This window comes from Ursus americanus, chromosome 26 (assembly GCF_024610735.1).
Source record: "Ursus americanus isolate L20-20 chromosome 26, mUrsAme1.1.p, whole genome shotgun sequence".
Taxonomy (NCBI): Eukaryota; Metazoa; Chordata; class Mammalia; order Carnivora; family Ursidae; genus Ursus; species Ursus americanus.
In genome coordinates this window covers 36,765,230-36,787,023 of record NC_142152.1, presented here as the reverse complement: position 1 = coordinate 36,787,023, position 21,794 = coordinate 36,765,230, and the positions used below count along the sequence as shown (strand labels likewise).

Here is a 21,794-nt window from a genome sequence, read left to right as displayed (position 1 = left end):
AAAAGGCTGGGTGTAAGCAGGGCCTCAGGAAAAGGCTGGAACGGGACTGTCCCTGGCACACTTTGTCCGGCTCCATCTTTCTCCTGATTGTGCTTTTTTTTGCCCTCCAGCCCGCAAGGCAGCTGATGGCGTCTGTACCACCCGCTCCATTCAGGGACCAGCCAGACGGAGGGTGCATTCAGTCCACATCTAAGTTCCCAAGAAGGGGCTGTCATCCAGTGGCCCTGTCGTTGGCTTCCGGGGTCCCACTGCCCGTACACCTGAATCAATGGGCAGAGCACTCAGGGGGTACACACCACAATGTTAGTACCCGTCTCATGGGGTCGCTGGGTCAGCGGAAAGAGACAAGGCGTGCACAGTGTCGGCCCCAAATACACCAAACCTTTAGCCATAAGAAACAGACTGCCAAAAAGTCTTAGGAGTCATGAAGTTTCCTTTAAGCACAATGGGACTACATGGCACGGCACCCCGCTTCTTCCTGAGAGTGAGTCAGACCTAGCTCCTTCGTTGGCCATTCATTTAAGCCAAGTGCCAGATGGTAACGTGGGCCCGACGTGGCCCTTGGCCACTGCGTGCAGGTGGTGGGCTGTTACGCTGTCAAGCTTGTCCTCTCGGTTCCTGAACCCCTGCACCAAAAATGCTGGCCTGGGAGACATCCCTTCGTGGCAGCTCAGTGCCCCAAACAATCCCATGGACTTGGATTCCAGGTCAGACTCCCGCTGATAGAGCTGCAGGTGATCGACCCCATCGGGGCCAGCGCACTGCTGAGCTGGTCCCCACACTGATGCCTGAGAATCTTTCCCGGAACTTTCTGGGTTTCGTCCGGTGGGATCCGCCTGAGATTGTGGCTCCCAGGAACAGCCCAAGTGTTACTGTGAACAGGGACCGTGGGAGTCGCAGGGGGCAGGCACAAAAAGGGAGAAGAAGTGTGGCTGGGAGGTTAGACGGACAGGCTAGAGGTCAAGGTTGCAGTTGGAAAGTGAGTGGTCCAGGCTGTATCAGAATGGGCGTGGTGGGTTCCGGAGGCCAGATGCAAGGCGCGGGCTGGTGGACGGGTTTTCCACTCACTCGACAAGCATCTGCCCTCCCGTACCAGGGGCAACAGTGACGGACGTACAGGACACTTTCGACTACTGGAGTTACTCATTCACGTGTCCGTGCATTCCCCGAGTCTACCCTACCTTCTTGAACAAAAACCTTTAAGGCGGCTTACCTGATCCATAAAACAGTTAAAAAGAAAATCAACAGAAAAGTCTGTATCAAATAATATTTCTGTAAAAATTGGGTGACAGTTAGTATCCAGATTTCGTGGGCCACGGTCCCATTCATCCGTGAAACTGGGACTTCAGGTTTAATAAAGAATTTCCCCGCAGCAGAGCAATAAAGGAAATTCGGCTGGCTATGAGATTTTTGTTGCCCCAACGAGGAAAATGTGAGTATTTGCAGCAGCCCCTGCATCTTTGTGTAAGGAGCTGTTAGGGATAGGATCTGTCCCTTCTTTGGGTGGACTTCTGTGGTTCTCCTGCGTAAAGGCACAAATTCTTTTTCAAATACAAATTCGCCCTGAAGACATCTGTGACTAGGAGAGTGGTCCTAGCACATCCAGAGGGAGGAATAATAGTTCTCAAGAGCAGTAACGAAACCTTCCAGCTCACCAGCCTTTTCAGCAGCCTGAAAACCATTTCCCAGGGTTTCTATCAGAATCAGCTGCCGTAGAGTATCGGTGTGTTTTTAGTTTCTAAAATGCTAAGATTTGAAGGACTGGGAAATGTTTGACCTCTCCAGGTAGCCCGTTGTGCCTTTGGTCACCTCTGATGGCCTTGCCTTCCTGACGTCAAACTGAAGCCCGTTTATTTCCTCTTGCTTCCCTAACTGTTGTACCCCTACTGGATTTGCCCTTTTGTGAAAGACCACTTTAAGATCATGGAAGCCTGACTTTGGAGATGTGCTGAGCGTCTTGTCCTGAGAGGCATTCAAGTAGGCTCTGGATGACTGCCTTCATGCCAGTGCTGGAGGGAAGCTACGCTCAGTAATCTTATTTAAGAACGTCTCCAACCAGAACACCAGATTCCTGAATGGTCTGATGCGAAGAGTAAATCTGGGTTCCTCGTGGGGCTCAGGAAATGGGGAGGAAGATTACTGTCCTTGAACAAAATTTAACTTTTGCCTACAAGTAGCAGGTAGCCTATTTGTTTTTGTGTTTTGTTTGTTTTTTGGGGTTTTTTTTTTTTTTACTTGTTTCTATTTAAACTTTACAGAAGAAGAGAAAAAAAATCAACGATGATTGGGGTTGTTTTTCCTCTTGCTCCCTTGGGTTCCTGAGACAAAGGGGACATTTAGTAGGGGTGAGGCGAGGAAGGACTAGGTGCTCTGACCGACTTGTCTTGGGAAAGGCCAGTTGCTGAACAGGGAAAGCAAAGGTAAGAATCACATCAAAGTCTGGTGGCCCAAATGTTATTTTTCTTACTGGTTTTGGTGACGGGAGGAGAGGAGACATTCTCTGAACTGCAGGCACCAACACTCAGCTTTTCTTTTTTTTCCCTAAGATTTTATTTATTTGAGAGAAGGAGAGAGACGGAGTGGAGGGTCAGAGGGAGAAAGAATCTGAAGCAGACTCCCCACTGAACATGGACCCAACACGGGGCTCGATCCCATGATCGTGAGATCATGACCTGAGCCATAAACCAAGAGTTGGATGGCTCAACCGACTGAGCCCCCCAGGACCCCTGCTTTTCTGCTTCTATTTCCCCCATGCCTGCCACTCCACCCAGCCCACGCACCCCACCACTATTTTATTTTCCTATGACAGTAAATAGAATGCAAACCAACCCCTGCGCTTGAAGCCCCGAAGTGAATTTTAAAAGTTGTGCTGTGCTATCAGAAAGAACGAGTTCTCAACATTTGCTACAACATGGACGGCACTGGAGGAGATAATGCTAAGTGAAATAAGTCAAGCAGAGAAAGACAACTATCATATGATTTCTCTCATCTGTGGAACATAAGAATAAGAACTAGGATGATCGGCAGGGGAAGAAAGGGATAAAGAAAGGGCGGGTAATCAGAAGGGGGAATGAAGCATGAGAGACTATGGACTCTGAGAAACAAACTGAGGGCCTCAGAGGGGAGGGGGGTGGGGGAATGGGATAGACCGGTGATGGGTAGTAAGGAGGGCACGTATTGCATGGTGCACTGGGTGTTATACACAACTAATGAATCATCGAGCCTTACATCGGAAACCGGGGATGTACTGTATGGTGACTAACATAGTAGAATAAAAAAAAAAAAAAGTTGTGCTGTGAGGTCGGGCCACCAGTAAGACCCGGGATGGGGTCTTAAATCAGGTGACGGGGCCTGTGGAGTCTAGAGCAGGGCTTGGCAAACTGCAGCCCACTGCCTGTTCATATAAATAAAGTTTTATTGGAACACAGCCATGCCCATTTATGTACTGTCTTGGCTGCTCTCCCACCAGGACCGCAGAATTGACGAGTCGCTGGAGACCACGTGGCCTGCAAAGTCTAAAACATTTACCGTCTGGCCCTTGACAGGAAAGGTTGCCAACTCCCGGCCCAGAGCAGGGGCTCCCAGCGCTGGCTCAGTGTCAGAATCACCTGGGGAGCTTTAAAAATGCAGATGCCTGGGCCCTGCCCTCGGGGATTTGGATTCAATTAGTCTGGAGTGGAGCCCAGGCATCCCTGTATTTTAGGGCTTCCCCAGGTGACTGTCCTGTGCGGCCAAGGTTGAGAATCACGTGTCTAGTCTCAGTGGGTGGTTTTTTTAAGATTGTAGACCTAGAATTTGCCATTCTGCAGGATTTGTACCCAGTGGCAATGATCCAACCTTGACCTCAATGTCAGAGTGCAGCCCTTGGGTCTAAACCATGTGTCTGTGGCATAAGGGAGATTTGTAATGATAAAATCCCTCCAGTGCCCCTGGGGACTACACATGCCCGGAGAGGGTGGGAGGTGAACGGCGTTGGGGGAGGGGCGCACAGACGGATGCGCGCGGGTGTGTCCATTTGGATGGCCCGCGTCAATAGGTAAGTTTTGTCTGCTTTCAAAAAATGCGCTTCTAAAAGGAACCTGTGTTGTGTGAAGCGTTCGTATTTGTCGCGTTGGCACAGCTCCCTCCCTGGACCCCAGCGTAGGCAGCCCGTCCTCTCTCCTGCTAATTAATGCGAATATGCTGGTGACACTTCCAGCCTGAGGAGAATGTGACACCGCCTGCCTCCCCCCACCTCGGGTTCCAGCCCTCCCTCTCCTGCTCAGAGTGGGAATGTAGAGTCCCCAGGCTGTCACTTTTTGTTGGCAGGCGAAAGCTGTAAATGGGGGTTTCACAGTTTGCTTTATCCCTTGCATTTAAAGCAAATATGAACCACCTTGCCTCTCGCTGTCTGTGTCTCCCATGGGGATCCCGGTGTCTTCCGCCCTGCTGGTCGCTGTCCCCTGGGGGCCTGCTGTCCTGGCTGCAGCTGTGTCTACCAGCCAGAATGACCAACTCATCCCAGTGTGCCGGAAACTCTCCCAGTTTTAGCACTGAACGTCCCGAGTCCTGGGGTCCCCCTCAGTCCTGGGCGAACCGGGACCGTTGGTCACCCTAATACAGGAGATTCTCGTGGCTAATTGGCCTTTGCTTGTACTTGAAAACATTGGTATGCGAGGGCAGGTGCGGGGTTTATTAGAGACAGATGCACTTAAAAATGCAAATCAAGGTCATTTGTATGAAGTGGAATATTTTTAATCTCCTTTAATAAAGAATAGCTGAACCCAAGCAGGGTTAAGATTTGTTTTGGGATAAAATACCAGGTCAGCCGTTATTCCGCAGGTGAGCTAACCTGGGCACGAAACAGTTTCTTCATGAAGGTTCTTCTGTAAAGTGTTAATTTGGAAGGGGTTTGACCAGCCCAGCGCCAAACTGCAGGGAGAGTCTTGGCTTATGGTGACCGTGCTAGAGTCTTCTCCCGGCCCTACCGCCAAGTCTCCGAGACGCAGTGTCCTCGTCCACGCAGGAAGCGCTGTCGCTCCCCTGGGGGGGTGGCTGGGACAATGGATGGCGGGGGTCAGCTGATTCTCACCGTGCTGGGAACAGACTTGGTAAATGTGGGCTTCCTCCCTTCCTTCCTGAGGAGCCTGGCTCTCACTCATGACAGGTGTAAGCGAGGGGGAGCAATGCCCCAGCAACAACCCTGAGATGCCTGTGGCCTAACTCAGGGACGACGTGTTTCTGACTCACTCGGTGGTCTGACAGTGATCACGCCGCACCGCCAGGTGATCCTTGTCCGAGGGGAGACTCCGGGGTCCCTGCTCCTTCCTTCTTGCGGCTCTGTCATCCTCTGTATCCTTGGAATTGTCCGTGTGTAGTGGTCACAAAGCATGGCGGATTGTACAGGCCTCGTCTGAAAGTGGCATACCTTGGACCCACATACATGCCATCGGCCAGGACTCAGTCTGAGGCCTCCATCACCTGCAAAGGGGGGGGGGGCGGGAAGTACAGTTTGGCTGTGTGCCCAAGAGGAAAAAGAGACAGGGTTTGGCAAACACGTGGTAGTCTCTGTCACAGGGTGTGTGGCTGCCCAGTTCATTGGCTGTGAGGACCCAGTGGAGACATCTGCTGTTAATGAACATCTCTGTATTTGCAAAGCAGGCGCCTACAACGAAGTTGTGATCAGTTTTACACAGAAGAGGGGTCTGGCTTCAAATGAACTCGGTTTAGACCAAGTTAAAAAAAAATTTTTTTATTGCAGGACTTATCAGAGCCTTTAATATACTGCTGTTTCCCAGAATTCTTGGACTCCTCTTTTGAGAGGCCTTTGAAAACTAGTAGTCTACAGAATATGGTTCAGAAAACACTGCTTTAGAAGCAACTCAGTATTCAGAAGACAGAATACTTTCAAGAAAACGCTCATGTAAAAAAATCACCAAAATCTGTGGGGAGTTCAATCCCCCAAAGATCTCAGTGTCAGGGGTCCATGAGGTGAGCCTTCATGGTGTGTGAAGAGAGCATTTTTCTACCTTTCCTTTTTTTTTTCCTTCCCTCCTTCTCTGCCCCTCTCCACCCGTCCTTAGAGAACCTGTCAGGGCAGGGTCCCCATCTTATTATCCGTGGCTGAGTGTAGTCATCGCTGTCTGCTACCTGGATGGGTATGGGAACGATCTGTGCGGGGCCACTTAAATCCCCACCTCGGTTTCAGCCGGATACATCAGGGCAGTCCGCCTGGAGTGGTCATGTCGCCCCGGTCTGCCCATCTGGGTGGGTGTTAAAAATCCCCTTTCCTAAGCTTGGGTTTTTATGGCTGGCTGGCGTCATCTGTCATCATAAAAGTGGACTGAGGTTTAGCGCTGAGGTTAGACAGAATCACTCACAGAAAAAACTAGAGCGGGTTTATTTTTTATTTCTGTTACAGGCACCAGCCTAAATATATATATAGCTTAAAACTTAATTTGGTGTGTAATTGGGACTAGGTCTTTGGAGCCCTGGGTTATGTGTTTTGGAGCAGCTGAGAAGCAGGGGCACGGCGGGGCAGGACGTGGTATGTTAATTGGTGGCCTCTGGGACCTGTGAGAGAATTGGATTTGAGTCCCCAGTTAGAAGGAGCTTGGCAGTTTTATTTGAGTCTGTACGGGTGCGTACTGGGGAGACCACTGGTTTGCGCCGGCTCGAGCCGGTCACCCCGTGTCCGTCCGCGATGCCCCTGGGCGCATCCCCGGCCTACACGAGGGACAAAGGAGAGCAGGCGGCACCGGAGCCCGAGAGAGGGTGACCGAGCCCGGCCAGCTCTGGCCCGCCACTCGTCTGCACACTTAGGCGTAGTAAGTTGTGTGCTGCTCGGCCTGGGGTCCCAAGGAGGGTTTTGCATTTTATTACCAGAGTCTTGATAAAAGGAACGCAGGTCAGAGCAAACATTCGGGGAGGAAAAACAAGGGAAATTAAATGCAAAATCACTGCGGGTGGAAACCACACGGAGGCCTTGGCTTTAATACCACCGGAGCCGCTGGGGGGAAGCGGCCCCCAGGAGTCGGAACCAGGGAACGTTGGCCTGGTATTCCTGAAGCCTGGCCCCTCTCCTGTTTAAAAAGAAATTGCCGTTTAATTTGTTTCTGAGTTTTATTTCTCAAGTGAACCAGCATGGGGCCATGTAATGAGCTTGTGTTTCTGGGAGGTGTTGAAAGACGGGAAAGGAGCAAAACCACGGCCAGACGGGGTGGCCGAGGGTTCCCGGGGGTCCAGCAGCAGCAGGGCTGGAGGGGCAGGTGGGGGCTGCCAGAGTGCTTCTCTGGGTGCTGTCTGGGGGGGCAGGAGGTGCCCTGGTGTGAGCTGCTGGCGGTCCACCTGGAGACCAGAGAGAGGGAGCTGTCTGTCCATCTCTGTTTGAAGATCCCCGGGGCCAGCCTGAGCCGACGGAGGAAGGTGGCACAGCCGACGTGGGCCGAGGGGGACACTTCAAATGAGAGCGGGTCTGAGCCGTGGAGAAAAAGAAGAATATTTGGCCAGAATGGGAGAGTATATGTAAGCCTCTCAGGAGGCTGCTGGTGGAAGGATGGGCAGAGGCTTTCTGAACCAGGTTATTCTCAGAGGAAGCCCTAGAGATTGTCACCAGCGGGGGCTGTGGCTGTCCCCCGGAGCGGAGATGGCCCTCTGTCCAGTGCCTGCCTCCCAGGAAACAGTGCCTGGCGGATGGGAATGGGGGCATGCCAAGAGCTTGCACAAAACAGAAGAAACAGTGGAAAATGTGGTCCCCCCAACCACCCTGCCTGCCCCACCCTCCCTCCTGGACAGAGAGAGGTGGGTGACTCTCCCACTGGGGACAGGCAGAGCCCACCAGCCATAGCCAGGGTAGCAACACCCCTGCCCCCAATGACCTTGCCCTCCCAGTCCTGGGTACGTGACTTCCCCCTTTCCCTGCTGCCACTGCTGTCCCCTCCCAAGCAGTGACCCGACTGAGATGAGCAGCCTCCATGACCACCAGGTCGACTTGTAAAAAGGAGCTTGTGTCCTGGAGGAGTCGCTAAAGGACTCAGGGCCACGCGTGTACCCATGAGGGGCCGGGAACGGTGAGGACGGGTAGGTCCGGCTCCTGAGCTGCGTCACGCACCTGCACGCACGGGCGTCACCGTGTCTGTTGAACAGGAAGGGTACCCCGCTAGCCTCAGAAACGTTCGGTAGCCGGTTGGAAGTGAGCAGTAATGTGACAGCTGTGTTTCTGTGGTGCCGCGTGCCCCGCTCTGTGCTGAGCTCTTGCTATGCTTTGCAGCATGGAAGGCCCATCGTCACCACCCCTGCCCCCTCTCTGTCCCCTGCCTGATGACTTGAAGAGTGACTGCCCTGCGCCACCCACTCCCCGCGCCACGGGGAAGCCCTTCTGCGACGGCTAAGGCCAGCTCGACTGCATCAGACTCTCACAACCCCATGATGTGGGTACTATGATCCCCATTGTACAGATGGATAAACAGAGTCCCTCAGGGAAGATAACGGTGACCTCTCATTTGCTGAAGCTTTTCTCTGTGTTCTCTGGCAGGAAGGCTGAGATGGGAGCCACGTGGGTGATCCCATAGCCCCCCACCCCAGGGCTTCTCACCCTGGGCGCTGCTGACGTTCTGGGCCAGATAAATCCGTTCTGGGGTGGGGGCCGTCCTGTGCACGCTAGGGTGTGGAGCTGCGTCCCTGGCCTCCAGCCGCTAGGTGCCAGTCCAACCCTCCGCCCCGTGACAGTCGGAATTCCCGGATGCTGCCAGGTGCCCTGTGGGGGCAGAGGCACCCCTGCTTGAGCACCCCTGGCTGGGAGCCAGGCCTTGGGGGGCTCCAGCCCGTACAGGGCCTTCCCAGCATGGGGAGTGGGGCCAGGGCCACCAGAAAGCTGGAGGACTTCCTGGAGGTGGATTTGGAGCATGGAGACTGCCAGCCCGGCCGATGAGGAGAGCGATGAGGCCTCAGCCCACCTGTCTGCCTCCTGCCTCTGACGCCGGAAAGAAACGCTCCCAGCTGACCCGTCGGAATGGACGCTGCAGAATGAAGGCCCCCTGCGGGAATTCTGGTCTGCAGTCCTTCTAGTAAATTCTGGTTCATTTCTCGGGGAGTCAGATGTATGAAGTCAGTGTCTAAAGCCACTCTCAGGAAGAGCCCTTTGGATGGCGAAGGAACAAGAAATGCCGTTTTTCTTGCCCGTTGCCAGTAGGCAAGCTGGGAGCCGTACCTGTGTCCCCGTCTTTGATCTGCGGTGCAGCCTGTGCTCTGGGCTCTGGACGGCCCGCTCCTTCCATGCCGGGTGACCGGCCCGGTGCACTCTGCACGCAGCCTGAACGTAACCAAGAGTTGTGCCAATTGTCTCCTCCCAGTTAGGCCCAGGTTCTCAAAGTGTGCCGTGTTGTCACCCAGCAAGCTGCTTAAATGCAGGTTCCCAGGCCTTGGCCCCAGAAAGAGTGAGTCCGTAGGTCTTGGATGGGGTCCAGGAATGAGCGTGTGAACTGGCACCCCGAAAGCTCTTGGTGTGAGTGATCTGTGGGCCATACTTTGAGAAACACCGAGGCATTTGCTGATGCCATGAAAATTGTGTACATGAGTATCTTTGTTCTTTAGCGGAATGTGTGTGTGAGTGTGTGTGTGTGAGTGTGGGTGCGTGTGAGTGCGTGCACACGCCTGCTTCTAGAAGGACAGTCAGTAGATTATCAATAGTGGTGATCTCTGGGTGTAACGAGATCTCAACAGATTTTAGATCTATTTCTCTGTGCTTTCCTGTATTTTAATTTTTTTTATTATGAGCATATGTTTATAGACAGATAAGCCGTCAAGCCTTTCTCATGGGTGGGAAGAGCAGAAATATTACAGAGGAAATGTTCTAGAGGAAGTAGGTTTCAGGGAAGTGTGGACATAGGGAAAGAAGGTCACAGCGTAAATCAATCTATTTTAACTCCTGAGCCCACGTCCCTCTCTCTGTGGCTCCCGACTCCTGAGCTGGCCACCGGTCGCCTGAAAAGGGAGGAAGGTCACATTTTGACATTTGAAATTGCCTATTCTTTTTTTTTTTGGAGAGAGAAGGAGTGTGTGTGCACACCCACTCACATGAGTGGGGCGGGGGGCAGAGGGAGAGAGAGAATCTCAAGCGGGCTCTGCATCAGCACAGAACCTGATCCGGGGCTCAGTCTCATGACCTGAGCCTCAATCCAGATTTGGACACTTAACCGACTGAGCCACCCAGGCACTCCTGAAATTATCTCTTCTTGGCAAAACAGGGGCCAGAGTCATGCGGCAAGGGGTGGGGGGTGGATTCGAGATGGTGGCTTTGTGCCAAAATCCTGGGCCTCCCTTTCCGCCTGCATCCTTGGGTCCCAGGCCCGGCGAGCTGCTTCTCCTCCACCCTGCCCCGCGCTTGGGCACCCGCGCCAGCCAGGCAGGCCCAGGGATGGTGCTTTTACGGCACTGTTATTGCTCTGCTGTTGCCCAGCACACCCACTCCGGGCCCCACAAACACTCCGTGAGAAGGCCAGACCCTTCCAGAGAAATAGCTCCCTACACCTTTACAACGTGATAGGTGCAGAGGAAAAAAGGGGCCACGGGATTTATGGAAACTATATAAAGTTTATGGAGTCTTGGCAGGCCAGGAGTAGAAAGAGCCTGCAGGGTGGGGGTGGGTATTTCGAAATGGAGAAGGTCATGAAAGAACATCAGACCTTTGTGCCGAGACGGCAGACAAAATACGCCAGGTCCAGGGCACCCCGTGTAACCGTGAGGCCCAGGAAGGTGGCCCTTGCCACGCAGCTGTCGGGGAAGCCTGCTGGGGTGATGGCTTCGCCTCTTCACTGCATGCCTGTGAGGAAGGCACAGGTCTCCTCCTCCCGTACGGGGGAGACTGAGGCAAGGGTGTGTTGGCAGTCATGGACTTGCCCAAGGTCGCGCAGCTCGTGGTGCGTGGCTCTCAGGTGGAAATTCTGGGGCAGGCTAAATTCTCAGTCTCTCTCTCTCTCTCTCTCTCTCTCTCCTGTGTATTGAGCGATGTGTCCCAGTTTCAGGTCCAGAAATTAGGGTCTCCATACCCTATTTCGGTTTGGGACTCATCTGTTATTCGTGGTTTAGTGTCACGGTCCCCTGGTGTCTTCAGTCATCACGTTGCCCTCCCACGGGTCAGCTTTGCTGTCAAAGCACATGTGTGCTCAGGTTCACCTGCAGGCCATGGCTGGAATGGAAACGAAGCCTCCCAGAGGCTGGCTGTGGGGCAGGGCAGGGCTGGGATACTGCCCTTGCTTGCAGGAGCCCCTCCGGGTCCCACTTCTACTGTGGGATCCTCTTAGAGCCCCCGGAGGGGTACCCCCTGGGGTCTGAAATTACTTGCTCTCATCCCCATCAGCCCTGGGAATTTGTAATTTATTTCGCCTTGCCTATGTGCCTTGTAACACCCATGTCTTCTCTCCTGCTTGGCTGTGAATTCTTGGAGTGCGGATTCAATGAATGTGGGTTTTTTTTTTTTTTTTTTTTAAGATTTTAATTATTTATTTGTGAGAGAGAAAGAGCGCACAAGCAGGGGGAGCGGCAGGCAGAGGGAGAAGCAGGCTCCCCGCTGAGCAAGGAGCCTGATGTGAGACTTGATCCCAGGATCCTGGGATCATGACCTGAGCCGAAGGCAGACACTTAACTGACTGAGCCACCCAGGCACCCACCATGAATGTGTTCTTGACGTTGATTTTCCCCACAGGATCTGGCATAGTTCCTGGCATGTAATGATCACTGACTAAATATTAGCTGGGAGGATGGAAACATGGATGGATGGATGCGTGGTAGCATGGAAAGATGAATGGATGCATGTGTGGCTGGATGAAAGGAAGGATGGATGCCTGCATGCATGCATAGGTGGAAGGATGGATGGATGGATGGATGGATGGATGGATGGATGGATGGATGGATAGATGGATACATGGTTGGGTGGAAGGATAGATGGATGAATGGTTGGATGGATGCATGGAAGGATGGAGCTCCATGGTCGGATGGATGGATGGATACATGGTTGGGTGGAAGGATGGATGAATGGATGGAAGGATGGATGGATGGATGGAAGGATGGATGGATGGATGGATACATGGATACATGGTTAGGTGGAAGGATAGATGGATGAATGGTTGGATGGATGCATGGAAGGATGGAGATCCATGGTCGGATGGATGGATGGATACATGGTTGGGTGGAAGGATAGATGGATGAATGGTTGGATGGATGCATGGAAGGATGGAGATCCATGGTCGGATGGATGGATGGATACATGGTTGGGTGGAAGGATGGATGAATGGATGGAAGGATGGATGGATGGATGGATGGATGGATGGATGGATGGATGGATACATGGATACATGGTTAGGTGGAAGGATAGATGGATGAATGGTTGGATGGATGCATGGAAGGATGGAGATCCATGGTCGGATGGATGGATGGATACATGGTTGGGTGGAAGGATGGATGAATGGATGGAAGGATGAATGGATGGTTGGATGGATGGATACATGGTTAGATGGATGGATGAATGCAAGGATGGATGGATGGACAGACAGATGGGTGGCTGGTTGGATACATGAGGCATATATAGACTAACAGACACCCACTTCCTCTTTTGTACCCTTCCGCGTACTTAAACCAACAGTCCAAACCAGGTTCTCTCAGGCTTTCACTGAATGCACCTCTGTTTCAGGGGACGTACTTCGCTCTCTCTGAAGCCATATGGAGAGACCAGCCTGAGTGTTTGAATGTGTGTGTAAATACTTTACAATCCCATAAACTTGTTTAAAGACAGGTGGGGGTGAACGTATAAACCGAGGCAGCCTTTTGGGAGGGCAATTTGGAAGTAGCTATTAAAATTTTAAATGTGCCTACCACTAAGACCTGTAGTTCCACTTTGGGTTGTCAGGCATGAGACGTGCATTCATACACTCGTGCACAAAGAACCACTCAACAGGGCACTTATGCAAGGATGCATGCTGCCACGGCTCGTCACCGTGAAACACCAGAAACCGCCAAGTGCCAGCAACAGAGGGGTGGCCACGGAGCTATGGGACACCCATACTATGACAACCACTGCAGAGGCAGAAGGGTGTCACGTGGGGCTGGGGGCAGGGCACTCCCCAGTCTTCTGGAAAGCTCCGAGACACTGTAGCTCATGGCCCTCAGCAAATGCTCCCCTCCCTCCCTCATTTCTATCAACTTTTTTTCCTTTCCTCCTCTTCTACCCACAAAGCACAGTTTACTGGAATTAGATCTTTAATTCCTACGACTGCTTGCTAAGTGACCTTTGCTTACAGAAAAGGAGGAAAATGAGAAAAAAGCAGTTATATTGCATAATTATTGTCTGCCGGCTCTTCAATTAAAAAGATTGAAAGCCACGATATTAAAATTTGATTTATGGGCACCACTATCTACCTAATAATGAGGCTGAGAGGGAAAAAGAACCATAGTCATTACAGAAAACCGTAGCCCTGGGGCTCCCCCAGGAGATAAATTGCCTCCCATTTTCTTATTGCTAAAGAAATGTGGACTGGTTTTAAGCATATGTGGTATGTTCTTCCAATATGTTGAAATCCAGAACTTAGTAATTCAGGAATCATCTGGCTCAGACATCTCAAGGAAGCTTCCTGAGGGGCGTAGCAGCCTGAGCTGGGTGTGGGGGGCTGCTGCCACAGGCCAGCGAGCACGCAGACCCACGCGCTGGCACCTCCATCCGTGGTCAGGGCCCCAGGCCACCACCACACCAGCTAATGCCACAGAGCTCAGGAGCCAGCGGGAACACACGGAATCCAGCTCCCATGTCCCAGCTTGGCTGCGTATTGTCCCTCTGTTTCTTCATCGGTAAAATGGGAATAACCTTACCGATTGTGTGATGTTGGGCAGGTGTCCCCGTTTTCCGTCCAAAAGAACATGGTGTTCTGTGTGTCTGTGTGTCTGCGTTCATGGTTATTGATTCTCGTTAAGAGGCTGTGGGGTTGGGCTGGGGAAAATGGATACTAGGTGCCGTGCGAGGCATTGCCGACCCCCTTCTGGGAAGGGCTTCGCTTATACAGGGGACCCTCCGGGGTCCCTCCTGGGAAGAAGAGAGCAGCATTTTGCATGTTCACCCAGCTAACGGCATTTCTTTGTTTTCAGTCGAGAGGGAAAATGTGCAGAAGAGGACCTTTACGCGATGGGTAAATCTGCATCTAGAGAAGGTAAGCGGGGCACTTGGGTTTTTGTTAAGTGATCGATTCATCTGGGGGGGTGTGCAATTCAGGAGTGTGGCGAGGGGGAAGGGGTAGTCCGGTGTTTTCGGCTGTTACTTTTTTCATGCATTCGTTTAAACATCTGCGGAGTACATTTCACTGCCAAGTGTCCAGCTCTGTGTTGAGAACACGGTCGTTAAGACAGGGTTCTGCCCTCATGGGGTGATCAGTCCAGCTGGGGAAGCAGACGGTCTGCCTTTAAATAGGAATCAGTGAGCAAATGTTAGAAGACAATCATTGTTGAACACCCCAAATACTTGCAGGGACACAGGGACTGGGATGGGGATAGGGCTGGGCTTCCAGTACTGGGAGGATGGTAGGAGCCATTTATAGGTATTTGGATTGATTTATGCAAGAACTCAACACCTTTTAACAAAGCCAGATTCCCTTGTTAATCACAGAACTTCGCTATTACCTGCCCCTTTGGGTGCATCCGGCTTAGCACATCACGCACCTTCAACCCCATGGCAACCGTCGTTACCCCTCCTGTTACCAATGAGGGAAGAGGCTTTGAGACCAAGTGGTTTTCCTGCAACCAAGAAGGAAGCTCTTCCAGTGGCTTCTCCTGTGTATTCAATTTGGCATTCAACTTCTCCCCCCCCCTTTTCTTTCTTTCTGACACTCTGGGGCCAGGCAATTTGTAATTACATTTTTGTCTGCAGGCTTCTCACGCACACTCACCATAAAATGAAAGTGGCTGAACCGGCTTCTGAGCAGCAGACAGAACGATGAGCACCAGAGGAGGGGGTGGGTTGTGGAGTGGATAAACAGCCCGGAGCGAGCAGAAATCTGAGCCCCCAAGATAGGGAACATTCAAATTGCTGCGGGCAGGGGGAGGAGAGATGATTTTTCTCTTTAGAAGACAGCTGATTCATCAGGCTTCATTTCCCTCCCATCATTTCTTCTTAAATTCCACTTTGTGGTTCTTCGATAGATGCAGCCCGTCACACGTTTCCTTGTAAAGCTAGTAGTGTTCAAGCCCCCCCACCCCCGCCCTTCAGTGAAGTTAGGTGTGTGGATTTTCTTCTCTTCTGTCCTCCTAGAAGGTACAAAAGCAACTACTGACTGCCCGTAGAGTTAACCCAGAAGAAAGGGTCATAGAGGAAATCGATGAGATTGCCAAGAAAATAATTGTGGTTTTTTGGAAGTGCAGCTCTTGACCGAAATTCTAATTCGTGCAGTTGGCCTTTGGGCCGATAATATTTCCCCGAGCAGCCCCTGACCACCCACACCTCTCTTCTGCACCTGCAAGATAGGGTCCCCTGGACCCAGGAGGGCTCCCGAACTGCCTGGGATACAGCATTATAAATCACTTGCCAGTTGTTTTGACTCTTGGTGCATTTTCGGCAGGGCTCATAAAGCGAAGTGTTATTTTTGGAAAAAAGGAAAACTGTTCCCCCAATCTGAGTTCACGGAACTCCTAAATTAATGCCTGATGTGTGTTAGGGTAGCTGGAAATTCCTCCTGGTGGATGGAGTGTAGCCATGGCAGATCCTTCTTTTTCTTTTCTTTTCTTTTCTTTTTTCTTTTCTCTTCTCTTCTTTTCTCTTCTTTTCTTTCTTTTTTCTTTTTGCTTTTCTTATCTTTTCTTTTCTTTTCTTTTCTTTTCTTTTCTTTTCTTTTCCTTTCTTTCTTTCTTTCTTGAAAAATAAATACAGAGGACAGAGGATAATGCAGCAAATAGCCGTGCACTCCCTCATCAGCCTCGGAGCCCCCGTTCGTGCCTGTCGAATCAGGGATGGCCTCCTTAGCCAAGGCCCCTGTCCCTTCGTCGGGGCAGGTGGGTCACCCCGCTCTGAGAATAAATCAGATAGCACCTGAAACTGATGCCTAATAAACAGGGCGAAATTAACAGCCATGTTTCCAACCTGGAGACTTTCAAGACCAACCTTTCATGTCAGGGAAACCCAGGAACCGCTCAGGGACTTGGGCTTAACTACAATTTGAAGGCTGTCAGAGATATTTACGGAGTCTCGGGCTTCTGGAAAAATTCCTTCATTTACCGAAGGAGTTAGATCATGAAGAAAGCCCTGGGGGTGCTGTTTACTCGGTCATACCGATCTCATGAAGCCGGCGGAACGTTTGGGGCCCGGGCCGTGTTTTCACTGGAGCAAGTTCAATGTCTCCAGCTGCCGTCCCGCCGCGTGGCCTACGGCCAAGGCCCCGTTTGCTGCTGCCCGGGCTCTTCCAGACACTGTCGGTGGAAATTACTCTCCGGGTTCAACGCCCAAGCAAGGCTTGGCCACGGCCGGGGCTGGTACCTGGAAATTTCGCTAGTCCGTCTATCAGGGGGTGTTTTGTTCGGGCGTCACGTTTTTCTGCCTCGCGTTAGCTGGAATAACATTTCCGTGAGAGTCTCGGTAACCTGATGCCGTCCTGTTCCGAGAGGAATGTGCCCAGGGAGCTGTGGGGGTTTGCAAAGAAAATAATTTGCCTTTTGGTTCAAAGGCGCTGTTGCCCTAGAAGCAGACCCCTTTTCTGTGCGCCTGTGGGAGGAATCGGCCTGTATTTGGACTAACCGGGGGTCAGGGGGCTCGTATAAGGGCTAAGGAAATGCCACTTTCCTTAGTAAAAAAAGAACACACGGACCCTCCAAAGCTATCACGGGAAGGAGGCCTTCCTGGAGGGAGAGGGTGCCCAGACCACAGCTCCTCCGTATTTCTGAGACTCTCCTCGGACCCCTGAGTCTCTGGCTGGTTTACAACTACCAGCCCGCCCCCAATCCTGTCTCCTATGTGAACACCCCATGCATTGTACCCAGGAGCAGAGCCCACCTGTTCCAGTGTTGCCAAAAGCCCCACCAAACGTAAACCGAGAATTCATGCTGGGGTGAGGGCGTATGGCAAATGCGCGTTCCTGGACCCCGTTCGCTGAGACTCTGTACGGTCAGTTCTAATCCTGCATTGAAGGGGCTGTTATCAAGCTGGTTTGGCCAACAGCCACCTTTTTTCAGGCAAAGTGTTACCTCGAACCCTAAAGAAAGGCCAGTAAGAGCTGAGCCTCTCTGATCACAGGGGGAGGGGGAGGGGGATCGGACTCCTTCTCAGTACCCCTGCGTCCCCATGAGCCCTAAGGCTGCTCCGCTCCAGGCTGGGGTTCCAGAAAACACAGTTTGGAGATCCCTAGGCTGGAGCATCTGACGGACAGGTTCCAGGCAGCCCCGGGAGCTCCAGGCCACACATCCAGCCAGACTCCTGGTGGACACCGTTCACCTAGACAGTCGATCTCTCTGCGTCCAGGCCCAGAGAGGAAAGCCCGGGCAGCCTGCAGCTTTTCCCACCCTGGCCATCATGGCGTGGGTCTGGACAACGCCCATGGGCAGCTAGTGTGTCCTAATGAAGAAACAGGACTGATGGTACGAAAGAGCTGATCTGACCCCACACTGGGCATGTCACCTAGCCTCTTTGAGCCTCAGTTTCCCCAAATCTAAAGTGAAGGGCTTATCCTAAGTAATTTCCTGGGAGCCCTGCTGGAATTATTTTATTCTATTATTTTATTCTCCCCCTTAGGGAGAAGTGTGAATGTAATGTCATTTGGGAGTGGGGGGTCTCAGATCTCAGGGTCCCAGGGATCTCCAGGGTCACTTGTGCAATCAGCCCTCTGGTGCCGAGCATCCTCCACGGCTCGCCAGCACACCCTCTGCCCGGGCGTGCCCCGCCCCCCAGGGGCTGCCTGTAGACAGATCTGGATGCAGGCCGAGTCTTCTCGTGGGGAAGCCCTGCAGCTCGGGGACAGTTTGGTGGATTACACAGGCCACTAATCAGCTTCTTTGTCCCGCTTCCTCCACAGTGCGACCCACCTCTACAAGTCAAAGATTTATTCGTTGATATACAAGATGGCAAAATCCTAATGGCTTTGTTAGAAGTCCTGTCTGGGCGGAATCTGGTACGTATGTCACGGAAGGGTCAGGGAGACGTAAGCTGTGAAGGAAGACACTGCAGGTTTCTGTTCAGTACACACCTGTACGTAGGTACGCATACCTGGCCACGCGTGATCCTGTGACGAGAAGCTTGGAAGGGTGACATTCCTTTCTCAGTGACCAAGAGTGATATAATCATGTCTAACTAAGCAGTGTCCTTTTTTCTTTTTTTTTTTAAGTCGATACACTTTAGTAAGTAAATAAATAAATGCTCAGTGTTTTCCGGGAATCTGGTAAGGGTAAAGATTGAAACTAGATCGTTAAACTTTAGCTCTGCAGCCATTATATTAACTAGAACGATAGCCAAGAATCAGGAAGATTGAGGAGAAAGGCAGCTTACCAACCAGATTCCATGGTCCACCTGAGGCTAAAACTACAACCGCTGGCTTCTGGAACCTTCTTCTAAGTGTAGGCATTCCCCCTTATCTACAGAGGATACGTGCCAAGACCCCCTGCAGATGCCTGAAACTGCGGACATCACGTCCCTGTGATGAAGTTTAATTTAGAAATCAGGCGCAGTAAGAGATTAACAAGGATAACTTATAATAAAATAGAACAATTGATTATATCACCACATACTGTCATAAAAATTATGTGAATGCGAAAAAAATAAAATTAAAATAAATAAATAAATTATGTGAATGTGGACTCTCCCCCTCTCAAAATACCTTACTCTACTGTCGTCACCCTTCTTGTGATGCTGTGAGATGCCATCATGCCCACGGGATGAGAGGCAGTGAGGGGAGTGACGTAGGCACGTGACGTAGCGTGAGGCCACTATGACCCTCTGAGCACATGTCAGCAGGAGGGTCCTCTGCTTCTGGACTGCAGCTGACGGAGGTCGCAGAAAGTGAAACCACGTATGGGGCGGCCACTATAGGACCACATACCGAAGCCGCTAAGCTTGAGGCTCATTCCACCTTGGATCTCCGCCCTACCTCTCCGTGTTGTGTATGCCTGCTGTGTGCAGGTCGGTCCTCTCTCTCCCCTTCCCGGAGCAGGCTTCTCAACCCCAACACTGTTGACATTTTGGGTCCTATAGTTCTTTGTCGTGGGGGCTGTCCTGGGCATTGCAGGATATGTAACAGCAGTGTCGGTCTGTCCCCACTGGATGCCAGTAGCACCTCCAGGTGTGACAGCCAAAAATGTCACTCGACATTGCCAGATGTCCACCAAGGGAGCACCATGACCTGACCAAAACGCCAGTGGTGTTGATGTTGAGAAACCGTGCTCTGGAGTCTAGTGTTTGATGTGGCCTCCGTGCCCCATAGTGGCAAAGGCAAAAGTGCCGCCATGGGTCACAACCCGGCTGGCCCATAGCTCGGCCAGCGTGGACCTCTCCCGATCTGTTTTTAACTGTAGGTTTCAAGTCAAGAGCCCATCCTGCTTTCAGATCTCATGTAGCTGGAATCTCCTCAGACCCCTTAACCGTTCCCGTGTTCGCCTCCCAAAAGCAAAATGGGAGACTCCTGTTTGCTGCTCTAGGGGGGCTGTGCAGAGTCTCACAACGAACTCTCCCAAAGGGAGGACCCACTGCAGTAAAAACAGTATTTGGTTTCTTAGAGGGCTGACAAGGAGCCAGCAGCACAGTCCTCATAGCTCCCTGAAAAAGTGTATCCTGCTTCCTTATCTGTGATCACAGCAACACAAGCTCCCACTTGGCAGCCAGGCCACTGGTTGGTAGATACCATGTCCTCGGTGGGCCTTTTGGGGGGGGGTGTCTTTGATTCTGGAGCCCAGCCAGCATGGGCCGTTCCCAGCTGGTGGAGCTGACACCCACTGGCTCGCCGTGTAATGTAAACCACCCATCAGGTGGGGCTTCCTTGGGGTGTTCGACTGCCATTGTCAGAGTTTTAGCTTCTGCAAGCATCTCTCTCTCTCTCTGTCTCCATCTTTTTATCTCTTGTCTCTCTCAATCTTTCTCTTTCTGTCTCTTTCTATGTCTCCATCTCTGTCTCCCTCTCTGTGTCTCCATCTCTTTCTCTCTTTCTGCCTGTCTGTCTGTCTGCCTCTCTCTCCGACCTGGGACAACTGTCCACAAAGCTCCTGGCAGAAAGCAGAAACATCTGCTGTTGGCAGGAGGGACTTGCCGGCTGATTTAGCAGCTGTGGGGACGCCCCGGCTAATGCTCCCTGCCTGACAAAACCGTCAGCGTGGCGAAGAGAACGCATCCCTGGAGGTGTCTGGAGGGGGAGGAATATCAAAGCCAGGAGCCGGGTCAGAGAGAACAATTTGACAAATCTGTCCCCGTTGAACCTGCCTAGGGCCCCCCCATTCACCAACTCAAGTGAGTTAAGTCCCAAGGCCCATAAATAAGGGGTGGGTTTCAGCTGCGAGCCCCTAACTTTCTCTTGGGATTAATGAGAAAGAGGTAAAGACAAAGGCCCGCCCCGCAGCACCCCTGTGCCTGGAGCGCCTCTGTTGGATTCACCTCTTGTTTGCTCTGTTCTCTGTTACAGCTGCATGAGTACAAATCCTCATCCCATCGTATTTTCCGGTTGAACAACATAGCAAAAGCACTTAAGTTTTTGGAAGATAGCAATGTAAGTATTTGAAACACATCTTGTTAACACAAGCTTTTCTTGTGACGAGAGGGACGAGTGCCTGTCTCAGGAGAAGCGTGAAAAGGGGACCCTGTTAAAATGGCAAAATTTAAGTTTAAATATAACGGGACTCCGTCAGGTCAGCCTTCAGCTGGAGAGATGGTCCCTGACTTCCTGCGTGCCAATCCCTGTCCATCCGATGCCAGCCCCGCCAGACACCCAGCCGCAGGAAGGGCAGACCAGCAGGCTGGCTCTCCAGCCTTTAGCGTTTCACATTTCCTCCTTTATCCCTTGGAAGCGTAGTGCGGCGAGCATGCCACAGTGGGACACTTGCTCTTTGCAAGGAGCTTTCTAGATTGAAGTTAGCTTTTTCTGTGTTTCGAGCTTGGCTTCATGTCCTTCTAAAGTGGGGAGGGCTGGTCCTGGAGGGATGAAATTTCCAGAGCTCCTCTTCCATCACAGCGTCACCAGTTAGCCTGGGTAGAAAGCCCTCGGCTTGCCCAATGTGTCGGGGCGCGCAATAAAACTTCATCAAGTGTGATGCACTTGGGATTCTTAATGGTAAGCGACGGAAGCTGACCTTGGCTGCTGTACGCGGGAAAGGAATGTTGAAGGGAGGCTGAGTAGTGCAAGAGTACCTTGCTAGACTGAGGAGTCAGGGAGGGAATCCAGGGACATGAGGCACCAGGACCATGGCAGAGCCCACCTCCCTACCACATAAGGACCCGTGTGCCCATGTCACTATCCCCACTGCCTCTGGGAGGACACCCCTGGCCCCACCACACCCCTGGAATGCACTGTCAGCGTCACACATGCAGATTTAAGGCCTGGGCCGCCATGCCTGGATCCCGCCTATGTCCCCGCTGCCATGGGGGAGGGAAAGCACTGTCAGCTTTTGAAGAAGGAGGTGGGCTCCGCCTCCCATTGTGTAGGGAAAGCTCCAGATCCAGGAGGGAGTTCTGGCTGGTGGCAGCCAGAAAGCACAGTACAGTTTACAGCAGCGTCATTCACCATAGCCACAAGGCAAAGGCAACTCGGGGCGCCTGGGTGGCTAAGCAGCTGACTCTTTATTTCACCTCAGGTCATGAGCTCAGGGTCTTGGGATCAAGC

At 52.0% G+C, this 21,794-nt stretch overlaps 1 protein-coding gene across 3 annotated transcripts in view; it reads left to right on the top strand.

Annotated features, from left to right (window-relative positions):
• CLMN (calmin) overlaps positions 1-21,794 on the top strand; it is a 115,605-nt gene that overhangs the window by 59,410 nt on the left and 34,401 nt on the right. For all 3 annotated transcript variants that reach the window (XM_087856208.1, XM_045815798.2, XM_045815800.2), the window contains exons 2-4: positions 14,110-14,171; positions 18,012-18,107; positions 20,601-20,684. In XM_087856208.1, the coding sequence (XP_087712334.1) occupies positions 14,110-14,171; positions 18,012-18,107; positions 20,601-20,684 (242 nt within the window). The remainder of the gene's footprint in view (positions 1-14,109; positions 14,172-18,011; positions 18,108-20,600; positions 20,685-21,794) is intronic.